The sequence below is a fragment of the Anticarsia gemmatalis genome, chromosome 26, assembly GCF_050436995.1.
Source record: "Anticarsia gemmatalis isolate Benzon Research Colony breed Stoneville strain chromosome 26, ilAntGemm2 primary, whole genome shotgun sequence".
In the NCBI taxonomy this organism is placed as follows: Eukaryota; Metazoa; Arthropoda; class Insecta; order Lepidoptera; family Erebidae; genus Anticarsia; species Anticarsia gemmatalis.
Window position 1 is genome coordinate 6,238,680 of NC_134770.1, and position 27,037 is coordinate 6,265,716.

At 35.1% G+C, this 27,037-nt stretch overlaps 2 protein-coding genes across 5 annotated transcripts in view; one reads left to right on the plus strand and one right to left on the minus strand.

Moving 5' to 3' along the window:
• Positions 1-202: 202 nt before the first annotated feature.
• hrg (poly(A) polymerase hiiragi) lies at positions 203-15,852 on the minus strand. Of its 4 annotated transcripts, none has more exons than XM_076131860.1 (14): positions 15,693-15,852; positions 12,279-12,531; positions 10,072-10,301; positions 9,681-9,788; positions 9,114-9,225; positions 6,936-7,094; positions 6,222-6,433; positions 5,861-5,981; positions 5,320-5,496; positions 4,761-4,868; positions 3,591-3,640; positions 3,079-3,240; positions 2,684-2,830; positions 203-2,339 (listed from the first exon to the last, which is right to left on the minus strand). In XM_076131860.1, exons 2-14 carry the CDS (start codon positions 12,415-12,417, stop codon positions 2,142-2,144), a joined length of 1,923 nt encoding a protein of 640 aa, XP_075987975.1. In that variant the 5' UTR covers positions 12,418-12,531; positions 15,693-15,852; the 3' UTR covers positions 203-2,141. The 4 variants fall into 4 exon arrangements, with proteins under 4 accessions (XP_075987975.1, XP_075987974.1, XP_075987971.1 ...); XM_076131859.1 differs by having other exon boundaries at positions 2,666-2,830; XM_076131856.1 differs by lacking the exons at positions 12,279-12,531; positions 15,693-15,852 and adding an exon at positions 10,867-11,012 and having other exon boundaries at positions 2,666-2,830.
• A 400-nt stretch (positions 15,853-16,252) lies between these two features.
• Positions 16,253-27,037, plus strand: part of LOC142984109 (MAP/microtubule affinity-regulating kinase 3-like) — a 228,717-nt gene continuing 217,932 nt past the window's right edge. The window contains exon 1 of the mRNA XM_076131463.1: positions 16,253-17,001. Coding sequence (XP_075987578.1) covers positions 16,858-17,001 — 144 coding nt within the window. The 5' untranslated portion in view covers positions 16,253-16,857. The remainder of the gene's footprint in view (positions 17,002-27,037) is intronic.

The window sequence follows — 27,037 nt, forward strand, 5'->3', positions numbered from 1 at the left end:
TTCTGTGCTCATTTTGCAAGTGTAAAATTTCCCTGAAGTAGATATTTATGCAGGAGTGTGTGTGTGTAAAATTTATAACTAATTGCATATTGTAATGCAAGAGAAGCTTGTGATTGTCTCGTCTTTTAATTATGTGTAAATCTAGGCGAGGTAAAGGAAAAGAAAGGAAGAGGCATATAGGAACGAAATAAAAAACGAATCGGCCCTTTTCTATATACATTTATTTAATTTTTTTTTGTAATTTGAATGAATCTTTTAGCAGATATATAGTTTATATATAATAATCAATTGGATATATACAACTTAAATATTACCTGAAACTTTCTTATGAACAACTACATTGAGTCTTAATACCTAGGTGGAATCATTTCGTTTATCATCTAGTTGAAATTATCATTTTCACACACAACCAACCAAATTGTTGTTGTCCAATATGTCAAGTGCACTGAAGTAAAAAATAATAGTCATAAGTGTATGTTTTGTATGGAGAACTAACACGCTTGTATGTAACTCGACAGCTTTATATATATGTGTTTTAACTAACAGCTAAATAGAAAGGCACAGGTGTATTGCTATCTCGTTCAGACGAGATAATTTACTATCTACTCTAATATAATTGACTGAAATACCAAAGCAACAAACTAAAGTAAGTATAGAACCAATCAGTCAACATACTGAGAAAGATAAAGTCCAGGCTATACCTTATTTACACAACTGAGAATAGAAAGGAAGGGTGTCAGCATATCTCAAATGCTTTATTACTTGAAGCGAGACTAAGAGCGTGGTTATTTCGTTTTACTAATATTCTTCTTGCTAAATGACGGGAGGCTCGGGTAGATGAATATTAGTAAAACAGAACAAACCCGTATGAAATACCAGTAATATAGTATATCACATATTATCCTCTTATGAGGCAATTACCCTATTCATTTTGTCCAAAACACGTCTCTTCCAATAAATGTGTTAATAAAGTCGTCGAGTCACAACAAGCGCATGGAGGAATAAATTAAAATCATATTCCACTTTGTACTATGAGTGACATTTGCAAGGAATACGGACCATGCCGCGCGTCGCCGCTTGTTAAGTACTCACCGCACAGTATCGTCAAAAGTATCAAACGCTCAGCTTATAGTATGAACACAACTTTATATTAAGTGCACATACTCTTAGGCACCTTAACCCTTCAAATTCTGCCATACTATCTCATTAGAAAACACATTGTTTTCATTAATACCAAAGGTTAATCACAACTTTATTTTGTTCCGTAATATTCTTACGGCTTATGTCTTTATAGATCTATAAGTATGTGTAAGAAACAGTTAACAAAATGAATAGTTGTTAACCTGGAAAGGCAGTTTCATATGCATTACCAATACACATTATTTTGGTATAGGTAAAACACAATAATATTTGAGGGTAGGTGAAAATGTATAATCAACTTAAAACTTATCATCCTCTGTAGCTTACGTCAATTATAGCTACCAAAGATAGATAGTTATGTTGTTCAGCTTTGGTCATTAGATTTGTTTGCCAATTAATATTACATGTGTCCATGTAATGAGCAAATGTTCAGCTACCAATATTCGAGTTCTTTACTTTATGAAGAAGAGAAACTCACCTATATACCACAAGTAAATATCTAAATGTATTTTTAGCTAAAACTTGCGGCCTATACACACAACTAGAATAAAACAATACATCTAGTTCTGGTTTAACACTGTCTTTTGCAAGTAAGTAAATGTTTGCTCGACAGGATAGGCACAAATTTAGCACATTAGATAAATACCTGTGATACATGACTGTTTAAAATTCTCCTACACTATGATCGGGCATGGCGCCTCATCCTTGCAAACGTGTCGCGGGTGCCTAGAGGGGGGTGTGTGTGGGGTGGGTTCTGTCGACGTCACAGTCTGCTCTCGCTCACTCTCACACGCGCACGGAACACTAACACTAATGATATCTGTTAACTTACTTGCAGCACTGGGCGCACCACATCTACTCGTAGAATACAAAAGGTCCTCGTGCCGGCGCACACTGGGAGCACGCTCACACACAGTTCACAGTTCACTGATCGAGAGTCACAGTCGCTTGGTGGTGGTGCTGGGCCCGTATATGAAGCGCTTGCGCCACTCCTCGTACTGCTACGTGCACGCGATACTGCTGGACGTGGACGCCTCGGCGCTCGGCGCCACGCCCGCCACGGCCGCGACCCCGGCGACCCCCGCGACCCCCGCCACGGCCGCGACCCCCGCCACCGCCGCGCCGTTCTGGATGTTCACCTCGTACATGTTCGACGAGTTCGAGTCCTCGTTGTACGACAACACGCTCACCTCATCCGTCTGCAATATTGAACACGCTATTACTTTCTGGTTTCATTTCATTATTGAACGATTAACAATTAAACGGTTGATATTACACTGCAGTTTTACAACTGCTATGCGACAACCTTTTAATCGAAAATCGCTGTACGACAAATATTAACATCAAAATAATGGTTTTTTAGTAACTTTCGTATACAACAATGTCAAACAAGCTTACGGCCCACGTGATGGTAAGCGGTTACCGTAGCCAGGAGGCATGTTGGTCGCGACACCGGGGGTGTCGCTTGCAAGGCCTGCTTCTGTAAAATAGTATTAGTAGAATAGTGTTATAAAGCGATAAGTACACTTGGTGCATTACTGACACTGCTCTCGGAGAGTCGTTTGATCTTCTTGTTGGAGACTACTGTTTGTGGCTCCTGGCGGCGCTTGGTGCCCGATGTGGTTCGTTCACGTTTCAGCAGTGAACCTGATAGGTATTGGTGGAGCTGCTTGCGACGGACGTGCCGCGCCTGTAAACAAATCATACGATAAGTTTATTTATTCATGCAAGAAATTACAAAGGGGTTGTGTTGTTACGATTTTCAGTTTCGATTAAGTCGTTTACGACAAAATTTGGTAGTGAGATAACATTTCTTGAAATTTAGGCAAGCTGAGCTACATTCAAAAGTATGTTTTATACACTACACGTAAATATAAAGTAGTTATTGGTGACAAATTCTGTACCAAGTGGCTGATGTGCTGAAAACCATGTGGTTACCTCAATAGTCATGCCCTCACGCAGCATGTTGGTGTTCTCGGCCTGGTAGTTGACGGTCTTGGTGAAGGACACGATGTCGTGCGTCAGGTCCACGTTGAGGTTCGTCTTCTCGAACACCAGCCCTATGAACCACATCGAGCAGTAGTTCGCTATCACTTCTCCCTGAAATTATATTTACAAAATATTAATCACTGCCCTGCCCAAATTGACGACTTTCCGATAAAATGTAATCTTTAAACAAAACCATGCTTATTACGCAACATCTAGTTTTGAGATAGTAATATCTTAGCAGGACTATCTTTATAAAAAAACCGTGTTCCTAAGAAATTTAGTCACTTGGCTACATTTCATTGCAATACCTTTCAGAGATTGTTTATTGTCCTTGTCGTATTGTAGCTTTCAGGTAGAAAGTTACAATACGACAGGGACAAAATTGTACTATACCAAAGCTTCAAATTTGTGAAAAATAAAAATAGAAAGTTATTCTTCGATTGTAATAAAAATCAACTTACGTTTTCATTCTTTTTCACTTCAGGGGCAGGATCTGTCGGCATTGGGGCTCCTATAATTGAAAATATTATCAAATTAATGTAATAAAAAAATATGGAGATTATACATCTGTTATTTAGACTTTGTTTCTAACCGAAATGTGCGAAGTAGCAGGCGATGGGCGAGGAAAAAGTTCAACAATAAGATTAATAATGATAATAATGTAGAGGTATAATTCAATCCAAATAAGGTATTATAATGTATTATTATTACGAAAACTCATCGCGTTAGTGCGACTAGTTAGTGTTTTAAACGGTATATTCCATAACTGGGAACATACCTTTTAAACTAACACGTACCGCAAAAATGTACAGTTTTTCGAACCAATAATTTACGTCAGATAACTGTCCCAACATTTTTTGAACCATACCATAAATTATACGATCTTATTGCTGAATTTTAATCTCACGCAACACCAAGCTATCTCGCCCATTTCTGTTAGAAAATCAGCCTATATTTTTAGTACGGTTACGCAGGCGTTGTATACCAAATAGACTTACGTATATTGCTGCCGGGCCCCAAGTGAGGTGGTCAGTTAAAAGTGCTGTTCAGGCGAGTATGTCCCCATACCTCTCATATAAGCGCATCGAGTTAATATATCCACCTTCTAAAAGTACATGTGCCATATAATTGTGTTAGATTAAATTTGGCCTTGTTTGGTACTGTTCGTTTTTACTTGAAATTTGCCAAAATGTATGAGCAGTATGTGATCAATTTAATTGTGATGTAAGGACTTTCTTGCAATTGCAGTGTTAAAACAAAATATTGAATAGTGTAGATAAAGCTTAATAAATAATGCTGGTCTACTGTGAGCATATTTACTAAAAAGTAAGGCCAACGAGACAACATACTGCCCTGAACTATCAAACACGATAGATATAGCGGTATTTAATACGTAAAAATATTGGAATTAAGAATACACCACAATTTATGTTATGGGCTATTGGCGTGTACATGTATAACAACACACGAAGGAGCGTATGATCAAGCCATTTCAAGATCATTTCTTTACTGTTAAAAATATACCAATATGGAATTTCTGCTAGTTTGTTTACTTTCTTCATCTGTCTTACTTGAGTGTTCTTATGTACTGTATACTGTTATGTGTAGTATAATGAAACTGTATGTCATACCTGGCGGCAAGGCGAGCGGCTGTCCGTTGTTGGTGTTGAGCGGCACCGAGTTGTAGCACTCCGGGTTCACGTGCGCTATCGTTATGTACGAGTTGCGCTCCAGGGTTGCTGTAACATGAATATACAGTATTAGTACCATACTGTGAAATTGTGGCTAGTATTTGTTTTTATTATTATTGATGAATATCGTTTCAAAATTCTGTCAAGTCAAAATAAATCCTCGAAAATCAAAACGATTGAAACAGCTTAAAGTTTTTATAAACATAATGAACAACTAAGAAAAAAAAGTGTTTCTGTTAAAATAAGGTGACGTACTTGTAAACCGTTTTAATGTAGCCAATAAATACGTTGACGACGTTAATTGTCTTAATATGCCAAGAAGTATACGGTATTAGGTAAACGTTTAGAAAAATCTTTGTTATACTAGTTTTAAAATGTTACAATGCCTCATTCTGGATACCCTTCATGGACCAAATTATTGTCAACTACGTATAAACACTAGTATTAACGCTACCCATCTACCTATATGTTCCTAATCTCGTCATAACAGCATACTCACTGATAAGATGTCTGATCTTGCTCTCGATGAGTCCGCACCACTGCAGCTGGTCGTCGGGGCTGGCGGACGACGCCAGCAGCACGATGAAGTGCTTGTAGCGGGAGAAGAAGTTGGGCGCCTCGAACAGACGCTCCCAGCCGCACTTGCCCATCATTATCTCGTCCGTTATTGCTAGACCTGGTAAATTATTACATACGAGTTATTATTAACAAAAAACATTTCACTAATAAATACAATATACCCTAATTGAATAGAATTTAATCAATATTACAATTCTGATACAAGATTTAAAATAAATATTGTTTTCACTTAAGGAATATTATCAACTTTTGATTCCACACTGCAAATAGATGTCACCAGAATAACATATTCCGTAAAGGTACGCACCCGAACACGTTAACAGCGAACGAAATTTTTTTCGTCGCTAGCCTTATTTTTGTGCTAAGGTGCTTAAAAATTGTTAAAGATTGCGCAAAGACATCTACGTGATAAGTTGATAACTATATCTATAATAGTGAAGGTAATATAGCTTAGTACTGACCAAGTCGGAACTCCTCCATGATAACAGTCCTGGTAGATGCGCACACGTTGAATGTGGAGTTCTGTTGAGGGTAGGCCGGAGTTATGATCGGCATCAAGTGGAAGCGGTCCGATATGTTCACCTGAATGTAGAAACATTTTTGATGTGATTTAATGTCTACGCCATAGATTCATAATTCTCAGTCTATCGTCTTATCATATACATATGTAAGTTTGTAAAAGACACTACAAACACAAAGATGATTTTTAAACCTTTTCCTTTGATTTTTTTACAAAATCATTTATGTTAATGTGCTTTTATAGAATTTCGCTTTAGATTATTTTGAGAGACAAATTGCTTTACAAAAAGTGTATGTACTCACCCTAGGGTCCCAGACAGGGAAGCCGAGGTTGACGGAGTCCGGCTGCTTCAGCAGTACCGGCTGCGGCCACTTCCACTGGCTGAAAACCAGGAAGAACTTGTGCACCAGCGTGGCCGGCATGGCGTTGGGGTACAGCTGGCACGTGCGCGCCACCAGCATGGCCCACGACACGCCGCCCAGGTAGCCCAGCGTGTTGGAGTAGATGCCGTGGCCTGAGAATACAAATAGTTTTTTTAACCTATGGACTTGCACTTGCACTTTCTGATTTGTCGAGTATAGCCAACCGTGGCGGTCAAAGAGTTAAATAAGTTTACGAGAAGTTCGATTCTCTGCCACTATCGACTACCGACAATCGACTAGCTATCCAGAAATTTTGTATGAATATCTGATCAGCGCCTCTAACGGGCGCCGTAAGAACTACTTTAGCATTAAATTTTAAATGCCAAACTTTCGGCTGTAGTGAATTGCGCTATAGATGCGTTTGTTATGAATCTCTATAATTTGAATCTTTTGGAGAAATCAAATAATTGCCTGATTGACTGCTGATTTTGGTTCAATCTTTTACGAGTAAACTTTAATAATTTTTCGTTAACAGAGTCAACTACCCTACTGGGTAAAAGTGTCATTTTAGAACTTTTTAAGTAACACCAATAGGTCTATAAAAAGGTCTCCCAATAGGCTGAAACCAACTAAAAATAAATGAATAGTACTTACGTTTAGCCCAGAGCTTGATAGCTCTAAGCGTGAGTCTAAAGTTGTTGATGTTGGGCACGAGACGTAGTATCTCGTCCGTGACGCGACAACCGTTGAGCGAGCGCACGCACTTCTGGTCCAAGTTCTTTAGCAACATGTCGTCGCGGAGATCAAATGAGTCTGCAACAAAATATACACAATATGAAGTATTTTGAATAAGATTGAACTTTCAAACTTTGTTTGTAAAAGATTTTAACGTTTTAGTGAGTTTATGTTTAAACTGTGTCAGTGTGCCTATTTATTTGGTTAATAAACAAACTTATTAAATAATTATATTGAACTGTTTGACAGCGGAGGATGACCAATTTTGTCACATCAACTGAATATTGCTTAAATTTATTTAGCTTTTCTAAGAGAAGTATGAGGCGACAAGGTGGAGTGTATGTATGCCGCCACGATTATTTTTAATTCGACATGTAACATCACACTGAGCATAACATAACTTTCCCTTATTTACCTAATTCGAGTGTTTATTTTAATAAAAACAAAAAAACTTTAGGTTTCATACAATTGTTTACATTTAGAAAGATTAGTCACGCGTCATCGTAGGTATTCACCGTTATCATAGTTCGCGTCGATAATAGTACTATCTTAGTCATAGCGATAAGAGTGTTTGTTACATTTGTTTACTAATAACATAGAAATTCCGTGCAGGACTTTACAGCTGTTATAATTATGATGATATCATTATCGATACTTAATATTATAAATGCGAAAGTAACTCTGTATGTCTGTCTGTTACTCAATCACGCCTAAACTACTGAAACAATTTGCATGAAATTTGGTATGAAGTAATTTCGATACCCGAGAAAGGACATAGGCTACTTTTTACCCCGGGAAAATGACGCATTTCCATGGGAAAATTCAGGTGGCGGACGAAGTCGCGGGTAAAAGCTAGTATTTACTAAATGTAGATGTCTAACCACAATTTGGTATAAGGCAAAAGGCGTTTGTGTAAAAAGGAGGAATCCTCTTACGGCTGCAGACCGCAGACACTAGCGGTCACTAGCTCTTGCCGCTTAGCGTCACAGTAACACAAACAACGATCAATTTTTAATCACTGTGTACAGTGTATGTTGATATAAGCCGATTAACCCCCGGTTTCTAAGGTACATTTAGCGGTAGTTTATCTATTCAATAGTGTTAAAACTCATATAAAAAAACGCTATTGAATAGATAAACTACCGCTAAACGTACACAGAAACCGGAGGTTAGAGTTTTTTGATCAGGATAAGTTGTTAAAGACTTTCAGCATGTTATATACTAACGTAGTGTCATTTATTTCGTTGTCATTGCCCCGCGACATAATGTATATATGTGTATTTGTGCGTATATGTGATGATTTAGTACATATTTAGTAGTATCTGTGGCTGTAGACTTAAGTATAGCCTTATAGAAGAATTGTGTAGTTACCTAATGTTCAGTTATTCTTATAGGGACGGCCTTAGACCGTCGGCGACAGGGAAAACATTAGAGACTAAAATAGCACGGTATTTGCGTCAAACAATACATTATTCTGTGGTTACAAACTGTTCATTTTTACTATGTATTATACGGAAATAGAGCTTAGTTCGTATGAGAATAATGTTGGAAAATTGCCGCTTTGTATAGCGAACTTGAGTTAATTATTTTGTTTATTTTTCTATTTCGATTAATAATAAATAATCAGATATAATTAACATGATTCACAATTATTCAAGACTGTTTTATATTGCTATATTGACAAGTTTAAAGTCATTTTATCAGGACAATGTCACTTTTTCATACGAGTGTTAGTTATGTAATCAAACAAACATCAGGGTATGTTATTTTATTTAATTCAATATAAGTTTAATAATACAAGCTCCTAGCTACTATACAGTATAGGGTAATAGGGTCGGTAACTCCTTTGTTCAACATTCATATTTGGCTGCTACGCACTGGGTCCATGTGGTCTTGAGTCCACATTCCATATTATATGTCCTTATCCCACGCTAGGTTGGGTCGGCACAACATGTTTCCCTCATCCACTCATCTCTTACAGCCTCAATTCTGTCTTTATCCCATTGTTCATATCCTCTTTCACTCAATCCCTTCACCTCTTTACCCTAGCTCTATGAAAGAAAAATAAATATAAGAAGTAAGTTTTGCATACGTTACCTGGTATTTCTTTGAGCGCCAGTCTGGCGAACAGCAAGTCAATCTCAATTCCGTCAAAATTCATCTTAATTACGGGCACGAATGCGTCCTCTACCGCTCTCAAGTCTTTTACCTATACAAACAGAAAATATCATATTTTATTATGTTAAAATGTTAAAATATCGCATTGTTATACATGAGGCATGGATGTATAAACCACAGCCATGTTTCGCCGTCAGTAATATTAATCTTATGTAATATACTGCGACCCATGTTACGTCTGTCAGTTGGTAGATGTAAATAAGTATGACGAGTGCACGTGCACGCATACGTTATTTAAGTGCACGTGTTTACTACGCAGTTATCGTTAAAATATATATAGATCCTTATTTTTCTTCGCTACTCATTGAAATGTTTATTTTTTGCATAGATTTAGAATATCAAAAAGCAGCACTTGGGCAGTGAGCTGGCGCGAACGACCCAAAGTGTAGTCCCTCCTTCGTTATGGGAGGAGACTCTTTTTCCCTAGTGAGATGGTAACGAGTAAAATTTATTTATACCCTGAGTGGTTATATTAGTATAGCTTACCTGAGGCTGTGTCTTCAATAGTTCATAGAAGGATGCAAAGTAGTCGGTTCTATCAATGTGTCGCGGGGCCACGCACAGGGCGTCTATATCAGCACCTCTGTGATGTACCTACAAGCAAAAACAACTCATAAGAAATATAAACACTTTTAAAGGGAGAGAGGGAGCAGTATTTTGCACTCTACTATTTTGCTTGTTAACATATCTCTAATTCTTAAAAGGGTGATTGCTCATGGTAGTATCTGTAATAATCGGATTTAAAAGATACACAGTTGCTTTACAGACCATTTAAAAATTTAATATCAATAAGATGAGATGTAGAGTACAAACGAGTAGTACGAAACCAAAATAAAAGAAGTACAAAAAAATATATACCAGCCTAAAAGTTACATACCCCAAGTCTGTAAGATCCAAAAGTATAAATATTCCCGCCGACGGTATCGGCCACACTGGGCGGCATGTTCTTGCGCAACGACTCCTCGCGGATCCACTGGCGCACGAGGCGGTGCAGCGAGCCCAGGACTTCCATGCGGTGGTGCATCTCCTGCTCTGACTCGAACACGCCGTACGGGACCAGCGAGTCTTTTAGCTCACTTGTCTTTTCTATGTCTATGGGCTTTGGACCTGAGCGAAGCAAGAGTAAATTGGTTAATACATTGAAGAGGTGTAAACCTGTTCTATATCTGACTAAACGTTTCCTACTAATTTTATAAATGCGAAAGTTTGTAAGAATGTATACAATGTATGTATGGATGTTTGTTACACTTTCACGCAAATACTACTGAACCGATTACGATGAAATTTGGTATAAAGGTTAGCCGAAGACCAGACCAGAATAACACATAGGCTACTTTTTTTTCGAAGTCGAAGGCGGCCTCTACTTTTGAAATACTTCTGTGGGATAACGTTTAGGTACTAAGGTTGGGCAAGTGTTTTCAAACAATGCCTGAGGGTTTTGCGATGTCCAGGTAGGCCAAAAAGACGTTTTGTGGCGACTTTGGACATCTATCTGGGATATTGGCACTGATGGAAACGTATGGGTTGGACTATTAACCAACATTGGGACATGCGATCATGTTATGTGCGAAAAACAATGAGATATCTACCTAAATTTTACATCGATTTGTTTAATTAAGTACAGTATTTAATAAATGTATAATATTAATACTTAAACAATTATAAATCTTACCATTCATAATATTTTTAAAGACAGCGGCTAGTAGATTACTAAATTTACCTACATAATCTGCATATTTAAATTTACTTTCAGACATTTTCACTGATGACAACAACACGTCCTTATCGTGTCGTTCTACAAATAAGACTAATGTTAAATGATTCATGCTCATCATTTATTAGATGAAAACTGTGGAAATCCAGACTATTCCTAGCTGATAACACTGTGACTTATAAACTATGCACTTTAGTATGCAGACGTCGAAGTGAGATAGCTATACTTAGTCTAACAACTTAGTAGAGATAGATATAGATAGTCTGAATTTTTTTTAGACAAACCATTCGCAGTATATTAACTTGAAAAAAATATCTTTTTTATAATAATCTAGATTAATTGTGCACGCCAAGGCTTTCTACTAAGTTGTCAGACTATTGTACTGCGCATATCCGTTATGTGGTGATCCGTTTATCAATAATTCCCGGGGAAAGATGAAAACATATTGCATCACGATTTCAGACCGTTTCATGAATAATAGGCTTATGACGTCAAAGACTCAAGAAAGTGTTTTACGCCATATAACTTGACAATGGTTTTCAATAAGTTAGTATTGCGAAAACTCTTCTCATAGTTATGTAAACTGTTCATTGTTTTTATAGTATTGTTGAAATTGCAATATTATTCTGTAGATAGTCAGGTGTCTAAGCAAAAACTCTAGAATGATAAAAACACAGTTGACCTGACCTTATACCCGTATTTTCAACAAGCAACTTGGCAACTACATTATTTTTATGCGATTCTCTGCTCCATCAATTATTGAACCCAACGGATACCACATAAAAAAAAATCTTTTTTTATTTCAGACAACCATAACGCAAAACTAACACATTTACGAATATAGAAGAAATTTTGAAAGAAACTCCAAAATCAGACGATGTTCCGATTTACTAAAACCATCCCTGAAATATGTCATCCAACCACCAGTTGATCATCAACAGATCTAGATGGCTTTGATTACAAAATTATTGACTACAAGTAATTTTATGTATAGATAAATTATATTACACAATGATTGCTGACTGCTTGCGACTTGTTACACACATATTCGGTTCCACATTAGTCGGTCTAACCGGGCGGCAAAACCAAATATGTGTAGAAGAACAATCGGCAAAAACCGAACAAGTGTGTCAAGTCGGTTTTGTTGTAGATATTAAGTCTGGGAAAAAATATTAGGTCTGGGAAAAAGTCTTTTCGCATTATACCTAGTATGTATGAACTTGTAATAAAATCTTTTCTCTACACAAACAAGCCCCATATTTGGGTACCTCACGAGCTCAATGTAGACAAAATTCTGTAAATAAGTTTAACCCATTACTGTCCCACTGCTGGGCAAGGGTCCCCTCCCGTAATCAAAATTTTTATCTCACCTGCCATGGATATAGCAGAGGTCATGCCCAGTGTCTTCAAGTTCTGTTGATTCTGGTGCTCATTGGCCTTGCCAGCATTGTTCTGCTGCTGGTGGGCGTTGCTGTGCGAGTACTGCGACGCGGGCCACATCTTCGACATCGGGACGCCGGTGCACTATCAACTATACCGTAATACTAGTTTAACAAACTAGGTGGGTCATTAGAAATGCTCTCCTCTTGGACAACTGTTGGGTTTCTTTGCGGGTGCAGTCATCTGAAACAAATATCCTTTTCTTTAATTTTGGTGATTTAAAGTCTAGTTCTTCATTCAATTGTGGGTGTTAACAAAAATTTCGTAATATGTTATATTTCTTGCTATTTCAAGCACTATTAACCGATGTTGATTAAAATTTTGTACATAATATAAATCCTAGCACAGTATGAGATATTTTATAACTCAAAAAATCTTTCATGGCATCGAGGTCACAGACAGATTCTATTAACATAGTATTTTAATTTATAAAATACTAAAGGTATTACAGTGAGATAATCAAAAATGATTCAGTAACAACAACAACAGACTATAGGAATCAGCTGATTTCTTCATATACCAGTCACCCTACAGCATGACTATGATAACATTATAATTCCCACTACTGATAAGCTTCTTTGGTGACAAACAATAAGTAGGAAAAACAAAACATTATATGCTTCTTAGTTCTAAACAGATTTAGCTTATGTAAATGTGTAAATATAACAAAGTGTAAATAATATTAATACTACAGATTGAAAAGTTTGCAAGAACTTGCATTATTTAAAAAAATAAATGTTTTCTATATTTGTTGTTATAACGGCAACAGATACATCGTCTGTGAAAATTTAACTATCACGGTTCATGAGGTACAGCCAGGTGACAGACAGCAGTCTTAATAATAGGGTGCAATTCCTTTTGAGTATGTAACCTTAGAAAGAGAAGAATACACAATAGTTCACTATTTATATGTACAAGAAGATTTCAAACGGAATTTTCTTTAAAATTAGATATCTACCATGTAATGTTAATGAAGTTTTGAAACTTCATTAACATTACAGTTACCATATTTTATAACAATCAGGTTCCTAAATGTTATTAACCTATTATTTGGTCAAGAACTTTTCTATTTAAGCCAAGTAGTTATCTAGTTGGTGCAGATAGATGCAGTAGAGATGAACGGTGTACAATTGAAGTATCAATTTATTCATTTGCACATACAATTGACATTGATATGAAATAGCACCACTTGTAGCGTCTAGTGCAATTTTATATGGCTATATTGAATTCAATTGTATGCACTAGTAGATAGTGTTTAGATTCCAATGTCACTGATCAAAAGGATTTTTCATAATAGGAAAATAAAGGATTATAGTTTTGCTACTGGATTTAAAATAATAACACAAGGTGCAGTCCTTTTTATATATTTTTCATAAATATTGTTTATTTGCTATTAATTCTGCCTTGTTCATACATGAACAATTATGGCGGTCAACATACAATAGTGGTCTAAGAAGTTTATGTTTAACAGTACATGAAACTATCACAATTGCTTGATCAATTTAGAAGCCACGATGCCACAGATACACACATAATGCTTATCAAGCATACTGTTTAACACTGGAAGTTATAAAAGACCATCTTCAATCTCAATCACTTATCTGTAAACAATATAATTCACGAGCTGTCCACACCGGCTTCCTCCAGTTTAAAAAGTTATTTAGCAAAAAAACCTTTACAATTACTACACATAAACCTTCCTCTCAAATCATTATCTATTAGACAAACCACATCAAAATCTGTTACATAGTTTCTAAGATCTATGTATACATAAGGACAGAGGGAAGGACTTTGTTTTATACTATGTAGTGATACTATTCAGATGTGTCTTTGTATGAAATGATATTAAATAGAATAGAGAATAATGAAAACAATGTTCCCATCTTTCTAATTTAGTGCTAATTGTGATCAACCTTGGGTCTATATTATTCAAGGTTTTGACTGAACAATTCTGTATCTGTTAACAGTCAATGTTATTTGCTAATGATAAGTAAAGTAAGATATAGGGAGGAGTGTAGAGTCAAGGCCTTTATATTCTTTCTATATTTATTGAAGGAATGATATAAAACAAGCACATCATTGTTTGCTACCAAACTATGATATTGAGAAGCATTGAAAAACCTGAAGCGAGAAGGACCAAGGGTATGTTGGTATACCAAGTCATGAGTGGAATAAAACAGAGATACCTAATTGGTACAAATGCATAAATATCTATATGTAACAATTGCATATTGAGAGGATTAAGAAAGATGATGATTTGAGACATATTGCATTATCTACTCATTGGCTAATTCAATGGTGATATAACTACATAAAATTTTAAATGTTTTTAAGGTAAACTGTTGATAGAAAATCAGCTGGTTTTGACAAGGAAATGAAATTATACACCAGTTTACACAGAAAACAATTTCAAAGTCATGTTATTTTTATCTGTAAAAGTAAATTTGTGACAGTGTGTGTCCTTTTTCAATGTTTTTATCTTTTAAACTGCAACTTCTTTGATGTCCTTCAAATCTTGATTTATGTTGTTCAGCTAACAATCATAAATACTGAATAATACATTGCTCCTGTGTTTTGAAAGTAAAATTACATGTTAAGTGTCTAAACAATTTATAATAGGGTGCATTACCATAACATGGGGGACAAGTACTATAAACACTGTAATATCCAAGGTAAAATGAACATCTGAATGTTTAAAAACGACCGTCTATCTGTTATTATCAAAACAAGGGCCGGTATATTTATATTTAAAATTTTGATACATTACCACCAGTAATTGTTTTGTAAATAAAACAAATAGTCACGAGAATCACCACACAATGCGATGCCATTGAATGTTCGGAAGTAGGAAATATAATTTCGGCGAACACGTCGCGATGCGTAAGCAAAAATCGAACTTTTAGAAAGCACCACTATACTATTTGTGGACACAAATCGGGGTTCGTTCACCTACTTTTTATTGCCGTCTCAAATTAGCGTCGTAGTAAACACAAAACATAGGCAAATGTGTATAAAACTTCAACAGAACACTATTCCTTCAATAAACATGAGAAAACATCGAGAAGATTACTTGTAACAATAGATTCTTGGAAGTGTTCTTTTGTTGTCTGGATCCTCTAAGGTCACAACTTATGTAAATATGACCCTCACTTATATCGGAACTCAAAATCTAAATACGAAAGAGTAAAGGGAACGAATCTATATATAAACTTGATAGATAACTCAAAAAACATAAAAGAAGAGGAATACGCATTTATGAAAACCTCACGTTGCCCAGAGCAGATTGTTATTACGTTACTTAGCACTTTGTCGTGCTTTGATATGATTAAACGTTTCGCACTCACCAATTTATCAGATCACCGGTACTAATTTGCAATATTTCACAAGTACAATTAATCGGAAACATAATAAAAGAAAGAAACAAACATTAATTCCTAAACAAGCACCCAACAGTCGCCAACAACAAGGCAGCCATTTTTACAAAGATGGCGCTAATATTCATGCCATTTCTTGCCAATAGTAAAATTAGTACAATACCCTTACAAAAAATATGAAAATGATAGAGATGTTATCTATCTGTCAATAAGCAAACTCTATCAAAACGCACTAAACTAGTGTTTTTAACTAGAGATTATTTTGTGTTAAAAGTACTAGGTATTGTAAAAATATACAAAAAACACTTTATATTCCAATGGCCTGAAAATATAAAAAGCATCACAATAGCTTCCTAAGTATTGGTTTTGCGAAGCACTAACGAAACGCTTATGGGTGCGTTCAAAATGTAAAATATTCGTTACTTTTGCGCATGCTCCATTGGCAGTTTTTTCAGTGACGTATCACTAAACTCCGTTGAACTCGTTCACATATCACTATCTCTTTTTATATGCTGCCGAAAGAAAGGGATTGATAGAGAGCCGGTTGATGTTTTCGTGTCAGCCTTGTGCCCATTTACGAGGAGTAGGTAAAATCCGCCATCTTGAGAGTGAATTCAAGAATGTGAGGACTTTAGCGGAGTTAAGTGAATTTCTTTAGTAAATTTATTATTAAATGGATTTATATTCGTCCACCATAGGATTTCGCACCCTTGATACAAGCCGGTGGCATTGACGGAATCACTTTGCGCGTCGTTATAAAGCTTAAACGCCGAATTCCTTGATAGTGTTTATGTGACAGGAGAAGACACCGTAAGCTTTCTAATAGTTTTTTGCGTGTCTATTTCCGTTTTCCATCTCGACGATCGTTAACATATACGTGAAAGTGAATTAGGTATCGCGTATCGTTACATAGTTTTCAATATAGGGCTTCGCGATGTTTTTTTCTGGTCGAAAATGCGGTTAGATGGGCGTTGTTGGTCGGCGATCGGTGGAGCTAAGTCGGGGGCTGTGTCGGCGTCCTGGTGAGGGCCTGGGCCGGTCGAGCGGGCTGAGCGCGCGGCCGCCGCAGAGGATGCGAACGGCGAGGGTGGGCTAGCGAGGTGTTAAGTGTTTGAACTAGTGTTTTTGTGCAAAAATGTCGACGACGATGAGGCCTACTCTTCAGACTGTCCCGGAGTCGTTGCCGGCGGACCACGTGACGGCTCCGACGCCGGCGCCCGCGACTACCACCGCCGCTGCTGCGCCGTCCCAGCCGAGGCACCCCAGGCCGATGTTTAAGGTAAGTCATTTCCACCTGTTACGATTCCCCAGTCATCGAGCTGAACTACCGGTCTGTGTAGGACGATAGCAAACAAACAATTGACTTACATAACTACTGTAATTAGTTAAGAACTACATTACTGTTTGTGAAGCATAAATATTCAATAGCTGGACCATTTGTTTTTCATTACAAACACCTACAGATAATGTATTGCAACATTCTTATCAGAGGTTCAATATTTAAAGCACAGATAAGGGAAGATTAATTTATGGTATTAGATACTAATCTCTTTATTGCATATGTGTGTATTTTACATGTTTTAATTGTGTAAACTACTTGTAATGGAAGCCTAGTTAGGTAGAAAGTGTGGCCAGTGTAGCATGGCACCTAAACTATTAAATTAATGAAGAAAAATCCTGTGTTTACTCTATTGTAAAAACACTTCATGCATATTGACATTAATTTATGAGTTTATGTTTCTTTCATTCAGAAATTGGTAGGGTCAATAATTGTTATTGTACTCTTGTCTATTATTTTTGATAACAGGCTGTATACAAGGCATATCAATAGTATCATAAGGTAGTTAGAATGTGTGTAATATTTTTGTTCATACTATGCATAACATTAACTTACAAACACACTAGTAATACTAACTCATTACATGTGAGTGTACTGAATACATTACATTTAGTTTTAAATTGACTTACTGACACTATTAAATACAGTTAATATAGACAATGTGTGTGTAAAAGTACATACAGTTTATTTAATAACAATTAATTGGCAACATAAAAAAGTGGGTAGTGCACATTCAAATGTGGAATAACAACTGGCCAGTGACAATGCATGGATTACTCATACTTTAAAGTTATCTGTATGCAGTGTGATATTGTGTAAAAACTCTTTTGTATGATTATTAGCACCAATAGACAATACTGTGAGTCAGTATTCATTTTAAAATTTAATGTACAGTAGAATCTTGTGTGTGTATCCTCAAAGTCACATTGTAGAAGTGATTAAGGATAATATAAAACTAATTTAACCTGTGACACAATATCTATGTATAGAATTAAAGGATAATATGTACATATATAATAATAGATCTTCACTATACCTTGATTGGAAATAATAACATTTATAACTAATCTATGTGGTAAATAGAAAACAATTTATAAATCATATGTGGTTAATCCTACTTGTATTATAAATGCAAAGGTTTAAAATCAACACAGGATAATATTTTTTACCCCAGGAAATTCTTTCATGTGGAGAAGCTAGTCCATTTTAAATTCACTAATAAAAACAATGCATCTAGATATCTAATTTTAATAAGTATCTTACAAAGATAATCCCTTGCAAATAATTCATCTTCATTCAAAGCTCACAGGCATGTTTGTACAGCACTGCTACACACAATTAGATCATTGAGATCAGTCTTAAGATATAACAATTTAACTTACATTACCGAGATGTGTACTAGGAAATCAGTAACTATTCACTTAGAGACACTTGTTGTTTATAAGAAAGCTTAGCTATTTTATCTACTCATCTTAAATGCTTTATAACTGAGGAATATTATGTCTAGGTAGGTTTATTTTATTCTTTAAAAGTACATAATATCATTTGACTGTGCTTTGTATGAAATCAGTTATCTATTGTCATGTTTAACTTGAATCATACACACATAATTTAACACCGTTTTCAATTAAAGGTAGGCACAATCCTTATATGCTTTCTTAGCCTCATTCACATCCATACATTTTGTATAAACTTGATACAGTCATTAGAAATTAACTATAATCATGCTATCAGAAAAAACACAAGGGTTATCATGTACCTGTGTATATCTTCTGCATTTCGTGTAATAGAGTTTAATAACCATGTTTAAAACTAACTACTATATTTAGAACATGTTCGAAAATAGCATGTGTGTGAATTAAATAGTAAATATTTACTGTAGCCATGTAAATAGTATTGAAGTGGGTAATTAGATTATTTACAGTGATGATTAATATACTAAACATGTGTTTATAAATACTTTTATATACCTAATATAGTAATTATAATTCTTTAGTCCATGGTCCCTATGTGGAAAAAAGGTGTGATATTATGCTTGTCATGTATGGGTATAATAATTATAGTATAAGGGTTCACATAAGCTGTGAAAGCTTATGACTAAGCTATCTATATGGTAGATAAATTGACAGCAGGTGTATGAAAAATCTATCAAAATTCCACCTGTTACCTGATATTTATCCACAAGTAATGAAACCCAGACCTTTTTATTGTGAACTAAGTGTCAACAAACTAACAAAAAATACTGGCAGCTAACAGGCCTGTGAAAGTGTGTGTCACCATATTAAAAATATTCATTGTGGTAACATAGTTCATTGGTTTTAATTATTGTTTATTGTTAACATTAATAAGGGATTTAGTGGCTATTAACTTCAATTGAGAGATAGAATTGTTGCAATACATACACTGTGCATTTTAAACTACACTTTTTATTTGCATTTATGCTTCTACAAACAAGTTCTAGTATATAGATAAAATGTTATCAAAATGAGTTTATCAAAATTATGTAGACTTTGTTTCTAAAGTAATCATAATTACTTTAGGTGATTAATGATTTAGGGATTCTTATATACTTGCTATAGCAACAAATTTCACAGATTTCTTACATAATAATAAAAGCAGTAGGTCAAATAGTTTTAAAAGCACCTATTATGAAGTCAAACTATTGTATAACTTTTATCTACACCTGTTTACAAACATAATAAAACAACAACAACAAAAATAGCCAGCAATAATATATTTCTGTTATTGGCAACACTGCATTAGTTTTTTATGTCCTTGCATTCTCTATTACATTGTTTTTTTTTACTCATTAGTAAATTCATGATGGCTTGAAATTAGATTTCATTTACATATGGCCAGTTATTAATGAGAAGAACTTGAATTTGTTCAAGGAAATCTAAACAAATATTACTGTAATATTTCTCAATATTACTCAACTAGTTTATTATTGTTATGAAGAATATTGTATGTATATAGTCGGTCGGTTATGTTGTAAGATTAATATTACATGATATATTATTATACTTTTTATTGTAGTTCAGTTGATATCAGATATGACTGGGGAATCACATTTGCTCGATGTTAAGCTTCAAAGCTACTTGTGTACTGTCAACATGAAGTGATCTCGTCAATACGAAATACGTACAATGTTTATATGTTTGCTATGTTGTTTATGTCTGTGAAAAACGTACGTTTTAAAACGGAATAATATGTAAAAATATCTACGATGTTATTCAATTTTACCGTGCTCTCAACGTATCTATTATAGGTAATATTATACGAATTCGACGATAATACGAATCGTATTCACATATCAATAAACAGAAGATTCACGTAATCTTCCAAAACACCATAAACCCATAGAAAACAAGTTTGTCATCCGCATATTCAGATTTACATAATATATGATAAGCACAATTTAATACGTCACTTCGGATATATCTTATTAGGTAAGGCCCTTTTATTATAGCAGTTGTTTACGCGACAACGGGTGACAGTTCATGCATAAGGCATTGGGCATACTGCGTGTAGGGTTGTCCGGCCCGATAACTCCGTCTGGCCCAGTTTTCATCCACCACGACTATCTCATCCGTGGATGTTTTTAAACGAAAATAGACTAGGTTTTATGGCGGACAGAAATTCGTATTAAAATGTGAGGATTGGAGATGTTTTGGTGGGAGTTAAGCTCGTCATTACTGTTATAAAGGCTTACTTGACGTTGAACGAAAATTCATATGATTAAAGAATATTTTCATCGCAATTGACTCAGCTTAAAGATTTTTTAGAGTGTATAAATAAGAAAATACAACGTCTTGTGTAATATTACGGCATAATTACCCAATTACAAGTTCAAATTCATAATTTGTTGAAGGTTTTCAGTTACTTAACACAGTTGCGGTCCGCCAGCCCTGTTATTCGCAATACTTTTATAAATGCGAGTGACTCTTACGTCATAGTTCACGGTGCGATAACTTTTCCTCCCGGCGTTGTTTACTTTTTTTCCTTCATTTTACACTATGCTAATATTATCGGGTTTCGTATCACCCACTTGTTACACGCGATAACGCACAACCTGTGTTGTTTTTACCTTTTTTTTGTGCCCATAAACATCTGTTGGACACGCACGTATAGTTATACAATAGTAAGTAGTATTTTACGAAACTAGACGTATTTTTTTCTATTAATACGGACAGACCAGCATTGAGATAATATAATCAATGTAGTTCAACTACAAAATACCTTCGCCAAACGTCGCCAGTAGCGGTTCTCCCAAAAGTATTTTCTACGCAATTAAAGTTTACGATACACATAATCAAGCCAACTATATCAGCCGCGGAAATTCTTTACATGCGTAGAAAATCGCAGCTATAGATTAACCCAAAAAGAAAGCACAAATTTCTCCCGGAACATGCACTTTCGTCCCATAGTTATGTCATCGAGATGCAGGGACTCTATAAATACCTCACCGGGCAGCGTGGGCAACGGTCCTCAACAACACAAATATTTATATATATACGTAATTTGGGGTAATGATTCTGTTTTACTTCTTACGAGTACGCACTGTTGCGACGACGCAAATAGCCACCTCAATAGATTTGTAATGTATTTTTCTTTATGATGGCAACCTAATTTTCGCTGTCATATTTTTTTGCACGGGTTTTCAAAAGTAGTTTAGATCTTAAGGAAAAGAAAACAGATCAATCTGGTTTTTAGGACATAATTATGTTAAAAGCAAATTAAAAACGAAGATTATAACTCAAATAAACATTCTATCATGAAATATAAGCAAACCTTGTGCGCTGGTAGCGAAAAAACTTGTTAGCGATCCTTTCTCTATAAAATTGCAAGGAGAAAGTGTCACCCGAGTGCCTGCATTTAAAAGTAATATTGAAGTAGAAAGAAATTGTACGTCCTTCGGCAAAAAGACCCTGAAGAATACCCGTGTTCGCGATACTACGGAAAAGTTTTTATAAATTAATAAAATCTTGTATAAAGCTTATGATCTGATAAACGGTTGTAAAGGAAACTAGAATTTTATAGCGTTTGAGACTTTTAATTAAGATAAGCACAATTAACAGGTTTAGGTTTTCAGTTAAGCTTTTGTAGTAGTAGTTCATAGACGGCTCCTTTTTGTTATTTTCTTACTAAAGCATTTTAGCGGTCGAGCTTATTTTCGTTGCTCTCAAAGCAGTGATTACAATTAAATTAAACTATAAACTAATTTTATGCTCACATGTTTACAAAGAGCTTTCCAAGATTTAGAATACGTTTAATCCTTCAACGTTAATTAGGCCTTTGACTTGCTAGCTAAATAGAAATAAGAAAACTGAATGAAAATGTTAATCAGCAATTTTGGCTTTGTTCCACATAAAAATCTAGGTAGATATTATGTAGACTACATTTTTGTACTTCGCACAGCTGTCAAATTAAAGTCCAACCAAGTTTTGGTCCTTTTTAATAAAAATTTCAAGCTTATTCAAACTTTGGGCGACATAACTGGTAGCGAGGGACACGGTACTACTGACCCGTAAATCCTAATACCTTCTGTAAGTTTGAAACATCCCTTGAATTCAAAATATGTCCAATTTAGTCGTCGACACGCTCAGCCTAGATATGTATTAGCAAAATTTATGTTGGAACAACCTTTGAATGCTAAATGTGTTTGAGAACCTTATGTGTACATAAAGCCGTAAGCAAATAAGATTCGCTGTTTGTTTTGTAAACCCTTGGAGCTAGGGTAAATGTTAGGTGACACCTCTAATTAGAATAGACATTTCGTTGAGAATAAACAACTACAGAATGAAGAGGTAAAAGCTATCTCTTTTAACCTAAGGTTTTCTGTTGAAAATAAATGTGATGCTGTAATAGGTTTGTCTATAAAACAATGAGAGTCTTTAATTCTCGAGAAAAACAGTGAATAGAGAAATGATAGCCAATTAGCAGGAAAAGTAAAGGCGCTTCACATTCAAGGAGGTTTTTATTTCTAGTCCAAATAAAAACAAATGAAGACATCGCTGAAGCACGCAGCTATTTCAATTTGCATTATAACGACATATCAAATTGGATTTAAATACCTAAAACGTATCATGGACATCCTCAGAGAGGCATGTACAGAGATTTACAATTTCATCTCATTGAAATAGGATACAAGGTAATTCATACCACGTACGTTTAAAACTAGTCTAAATGATAATACGCAGTGTAGGATTCTTTACACGAACCTGATTTACATGGCACCATGTTCGCTAAGCGAAATGTTCGCCGTGACTGTGTCTAGACAGCCTAATAGATTAACAATTTCTGCCGTGTTGAACTCCTATCGTTTTCTTGAATCCTGGTATTTTAATAGTCAAATTGTTGGCGGTTTCGTGCTCCGTTGCAATTTAGATGAAAAAGGTAGGTTTATTGATTTTTGGAGGCTTTTTTCATTTTTTGAGGGTAGTTTCGTTATTATTTTTGTGGCTAGATGTGGAAATTTTGTAAAGTCACAGAAAAAAAAGGTTGTTATTTTGAAAACAGCTTCTCATTTATCTGTAAGTACCAACTAAAACGAACTAACGAAACTGCATGTAAAAACAGCATAGAAATGACTCATATAATATATAATGAGACAAGCAAAATTCTATCTTATATTCTGCTGAATATAATCAGGTAAAACAAAACACTGTATTACTTTAAATTCAATAGGTATTGCATTTAACATCCTATTGCAAATGTCACTGTTAGCACATTTCGACATTTTCAATAATAGTATTAGAGGCGTTTTACCTTCTATTAATGCTCTGTTCCAATGCCCACTCCTATAGAATTTAGTTGAAAATCGATAATCATATACGAGCGATCGCAAATTGTATTTGCAATATCAATATTCAAATAGATATCGGTTATTAATTATCTATTTAGCGAGATTTATGTGAGAGAATACGGAATTAGGAAATGTTCGTTGCGAATTTAGTTTTGTTAATTAATTTTAATCCAAGGAAGTGTTTTAAACGAAACATGAATAGTGTAAAAAGTGATGGAAGGAAGATGGGTAGATGAAATAGTAAAGATGGGAGGACCTGAGTAGCAAGGAACAGGAATGATTATTGTGAACGGGAGGCGTATGCTTTGCTCTAAGTAGTGAAAAGTTATCAATGATGAAGATCTCCGAGTCTCAACTAGACGTAGTGAATATGAGATTTTATAACTTAACCAGTGTTGATAAATTTATGGACTCTAAAGAAGTATAAATTAGGCAACATTGATATAAAAATAGCTGTAACCAAAAGAGTGTGGCACCGTTCTACGCCGAACAAAAATCCATTTGTACATTCAATGTGTCAATTAGTAGGAAATGATTACCGTGTCTCAATCTAATGAATCATTTACTAACATGTATGTAACTCGAATACACTGCAGACAGCCACGTATCCGTTTCATCATGTTTTTTTAGCTAAACTAAACGTAATACGATATAGAGCCTAACAAAAAAAAAAGATTTGCACGATATTTTGTATTAGCCTTCCGTGACCTTACCACAGATTATGTAGTTGCCATGTAAGTAAAGCGTAGTACTGACTTTCGCAAAATATAATATTACTTACTAACTTTCTGTCCTCGGTTTACCCGCGTCGGATTCACCTGATTCGGGGAGAAATTTCTAAAAATTATCTCTTAGTGCTCTACTACATTCTTCAAGTACAACTCTCAAGCCAAAATGCAGCTTCTTGCATCCAGTAGTTTCGGCTCTGCGTTGTATGTCAGTCAGTCAGTCAGTAATGGAAGAGTAAACTTACAAGTTTTCTTTGCTCTATGTATCGTACAACGCATAAATTGATCTTTAAGCTTCACCTGAAACATATTAAGTTTATTCACATTTCCTCAGGGAATTGTGTATTACCTTTGTATACGGTGTATCCTACAGGGTACGATATACGTTTATAAGAATAATTCGCTGGAAATATTTCCGCATTTTGATAGAAATAGCGAGGATTATTGTTATCGCAGGATATCTTTGATAGCTCGAATCGATTCTGTGCCGCCAGACAGTAATAAGCGAACGGGCGGAATGTAATGGAACAATAATCTAAGGCTTTTATTGTGGCTTTAATTATTTTTTATATTGATTTTACGCTCGTATTGTATCAATATTGATTTGTACTCGTAAAGACTGAAGAGTCGTCTAAAATGTTCAGGTTATATAATTATTTTCTAAAACATATTATCGCATATTTATACTAAAATGTGTTTTTGACATTTCATAAAGAGTAGCTAATTTGACTGGTAGTCAAGTACCCAATCTTGTTCTTGTTATATCACCGTCCATGTTGTTGTAACTCTGTTATACTCTCGCCTTTAAATTTCATCATGGCGACCCGAACTGGCTAAAGCTGCACGTTTGCCTTCGACGTCTCGCTCCCTTATAATGCATATTAATTCAACCTTACTGTATAATGCAGTGGAATGGCGAAAACCTCAACGCTCGTAGGATAACCTTTGTAAGGTCTTTTTAGAGGTTTATTGCGATAACTGTTAGTTATTCATAGTTTATCGTTATTGATAAACATTCATTATGTTACTTGATTAGGAAATATTGTTATGTTCATACATTAATGTTTTATGCAAGACTAGGCTAGATTGACAAGGTAACTTATAGACTAGTAAATAAAGAAATTTAATCCATTACTGTTCCGTTGCAGGGATGGGTCACCTCCCGGAATTACTGGGGGGTCGACACCTAGGTTAGGGAATTAAAAAATTGTACAACAATATCGCATCTTCATTATCTCTCAGTCCATCTGCGTTGGAAATGTCCGTCTAGGACTGTGCTTAACTAAGGACATGAATCTAACACACCAATTTAATTATCAAGTCCAATATACACGAAATACGGCTTTTATACGTATAAAAATAAAGTTAAACCTATATCAGTAGCGTGAACTGAAACGTAACGCGTTATAACGTAAGGGCAGGTAAGGGCACCTATTTCCAAGACATAGTATTATTGATTCGACTCGTTCATTCGTATCGCACGTATTAGACGTTCGTATGTATTTGAAGTGATTTCAGTCTAAAAATAATATGAAAATAGCTCTCAGTTTTTATTTAATAATTATCAAGCAGTCGTGATGCATAACCATATACACAAAAAGTTACATGAAACTCCGATATTATAGGTGTAATAACAATCACACAAACAACTTGAAGGGCGTATACAAACCAGTTTCTAGAAACCAAAATAAAACCGAAAATGATATTCGATCGAGAAAAAGTATAAAACAATACAAAATAATCAATACATTCATTAATAGAACAGAAAAATGACGAAAGAACACAATAGTTTAACATCGGGAAAAGTCACTATATGTTAGAATTATAAACAGAACAGATAATGTTATTGCGTTGATAAATAACTATAGAACTATCTTATTTTTATTTAAAATGCGTTTATTTTATGTTTTCTTATTCTTTCACGCAAAAGTACAAAAAAATGCTGCAAAAGATAGTTTTATTCCCGCGAAATCTTATCACGCGAACGAAATTGGCGCAGAGTGTAGTACAAACTAATCAACACATCGACTAAAGGAAATTATTCCACAGAAAGGACTTAATAACATGATAGTTGTACATCGGAACAAGCCATCGATATTCTCGTCTCCTTCCTTGGCGTGGGTTATTCAACCTTACGGAAATAATGTTAATTTAGTCCTCACTATTTTTAGCAACACTTTATTTTTGTTTATTTTTATGTGTTATCCACCGTTACGTCGCGTGGAACGTGTCTCTGTTGAGTACGAATGAGATTTTAGAAGTTTTACTATTCAAAACTGATTTGAATCTTTAAGAGGATATGAAAGTTTCTTATCCTCGTTATTAAATCAATTTTTAAATATTTTTATAAGGTACTTAGACCGCTAAATTGTCCTCAGCATAAAATATATGTATTTTTTGCTGGATGTCGAAAATCTTTAAAACGACAGACGTGTTATGTACT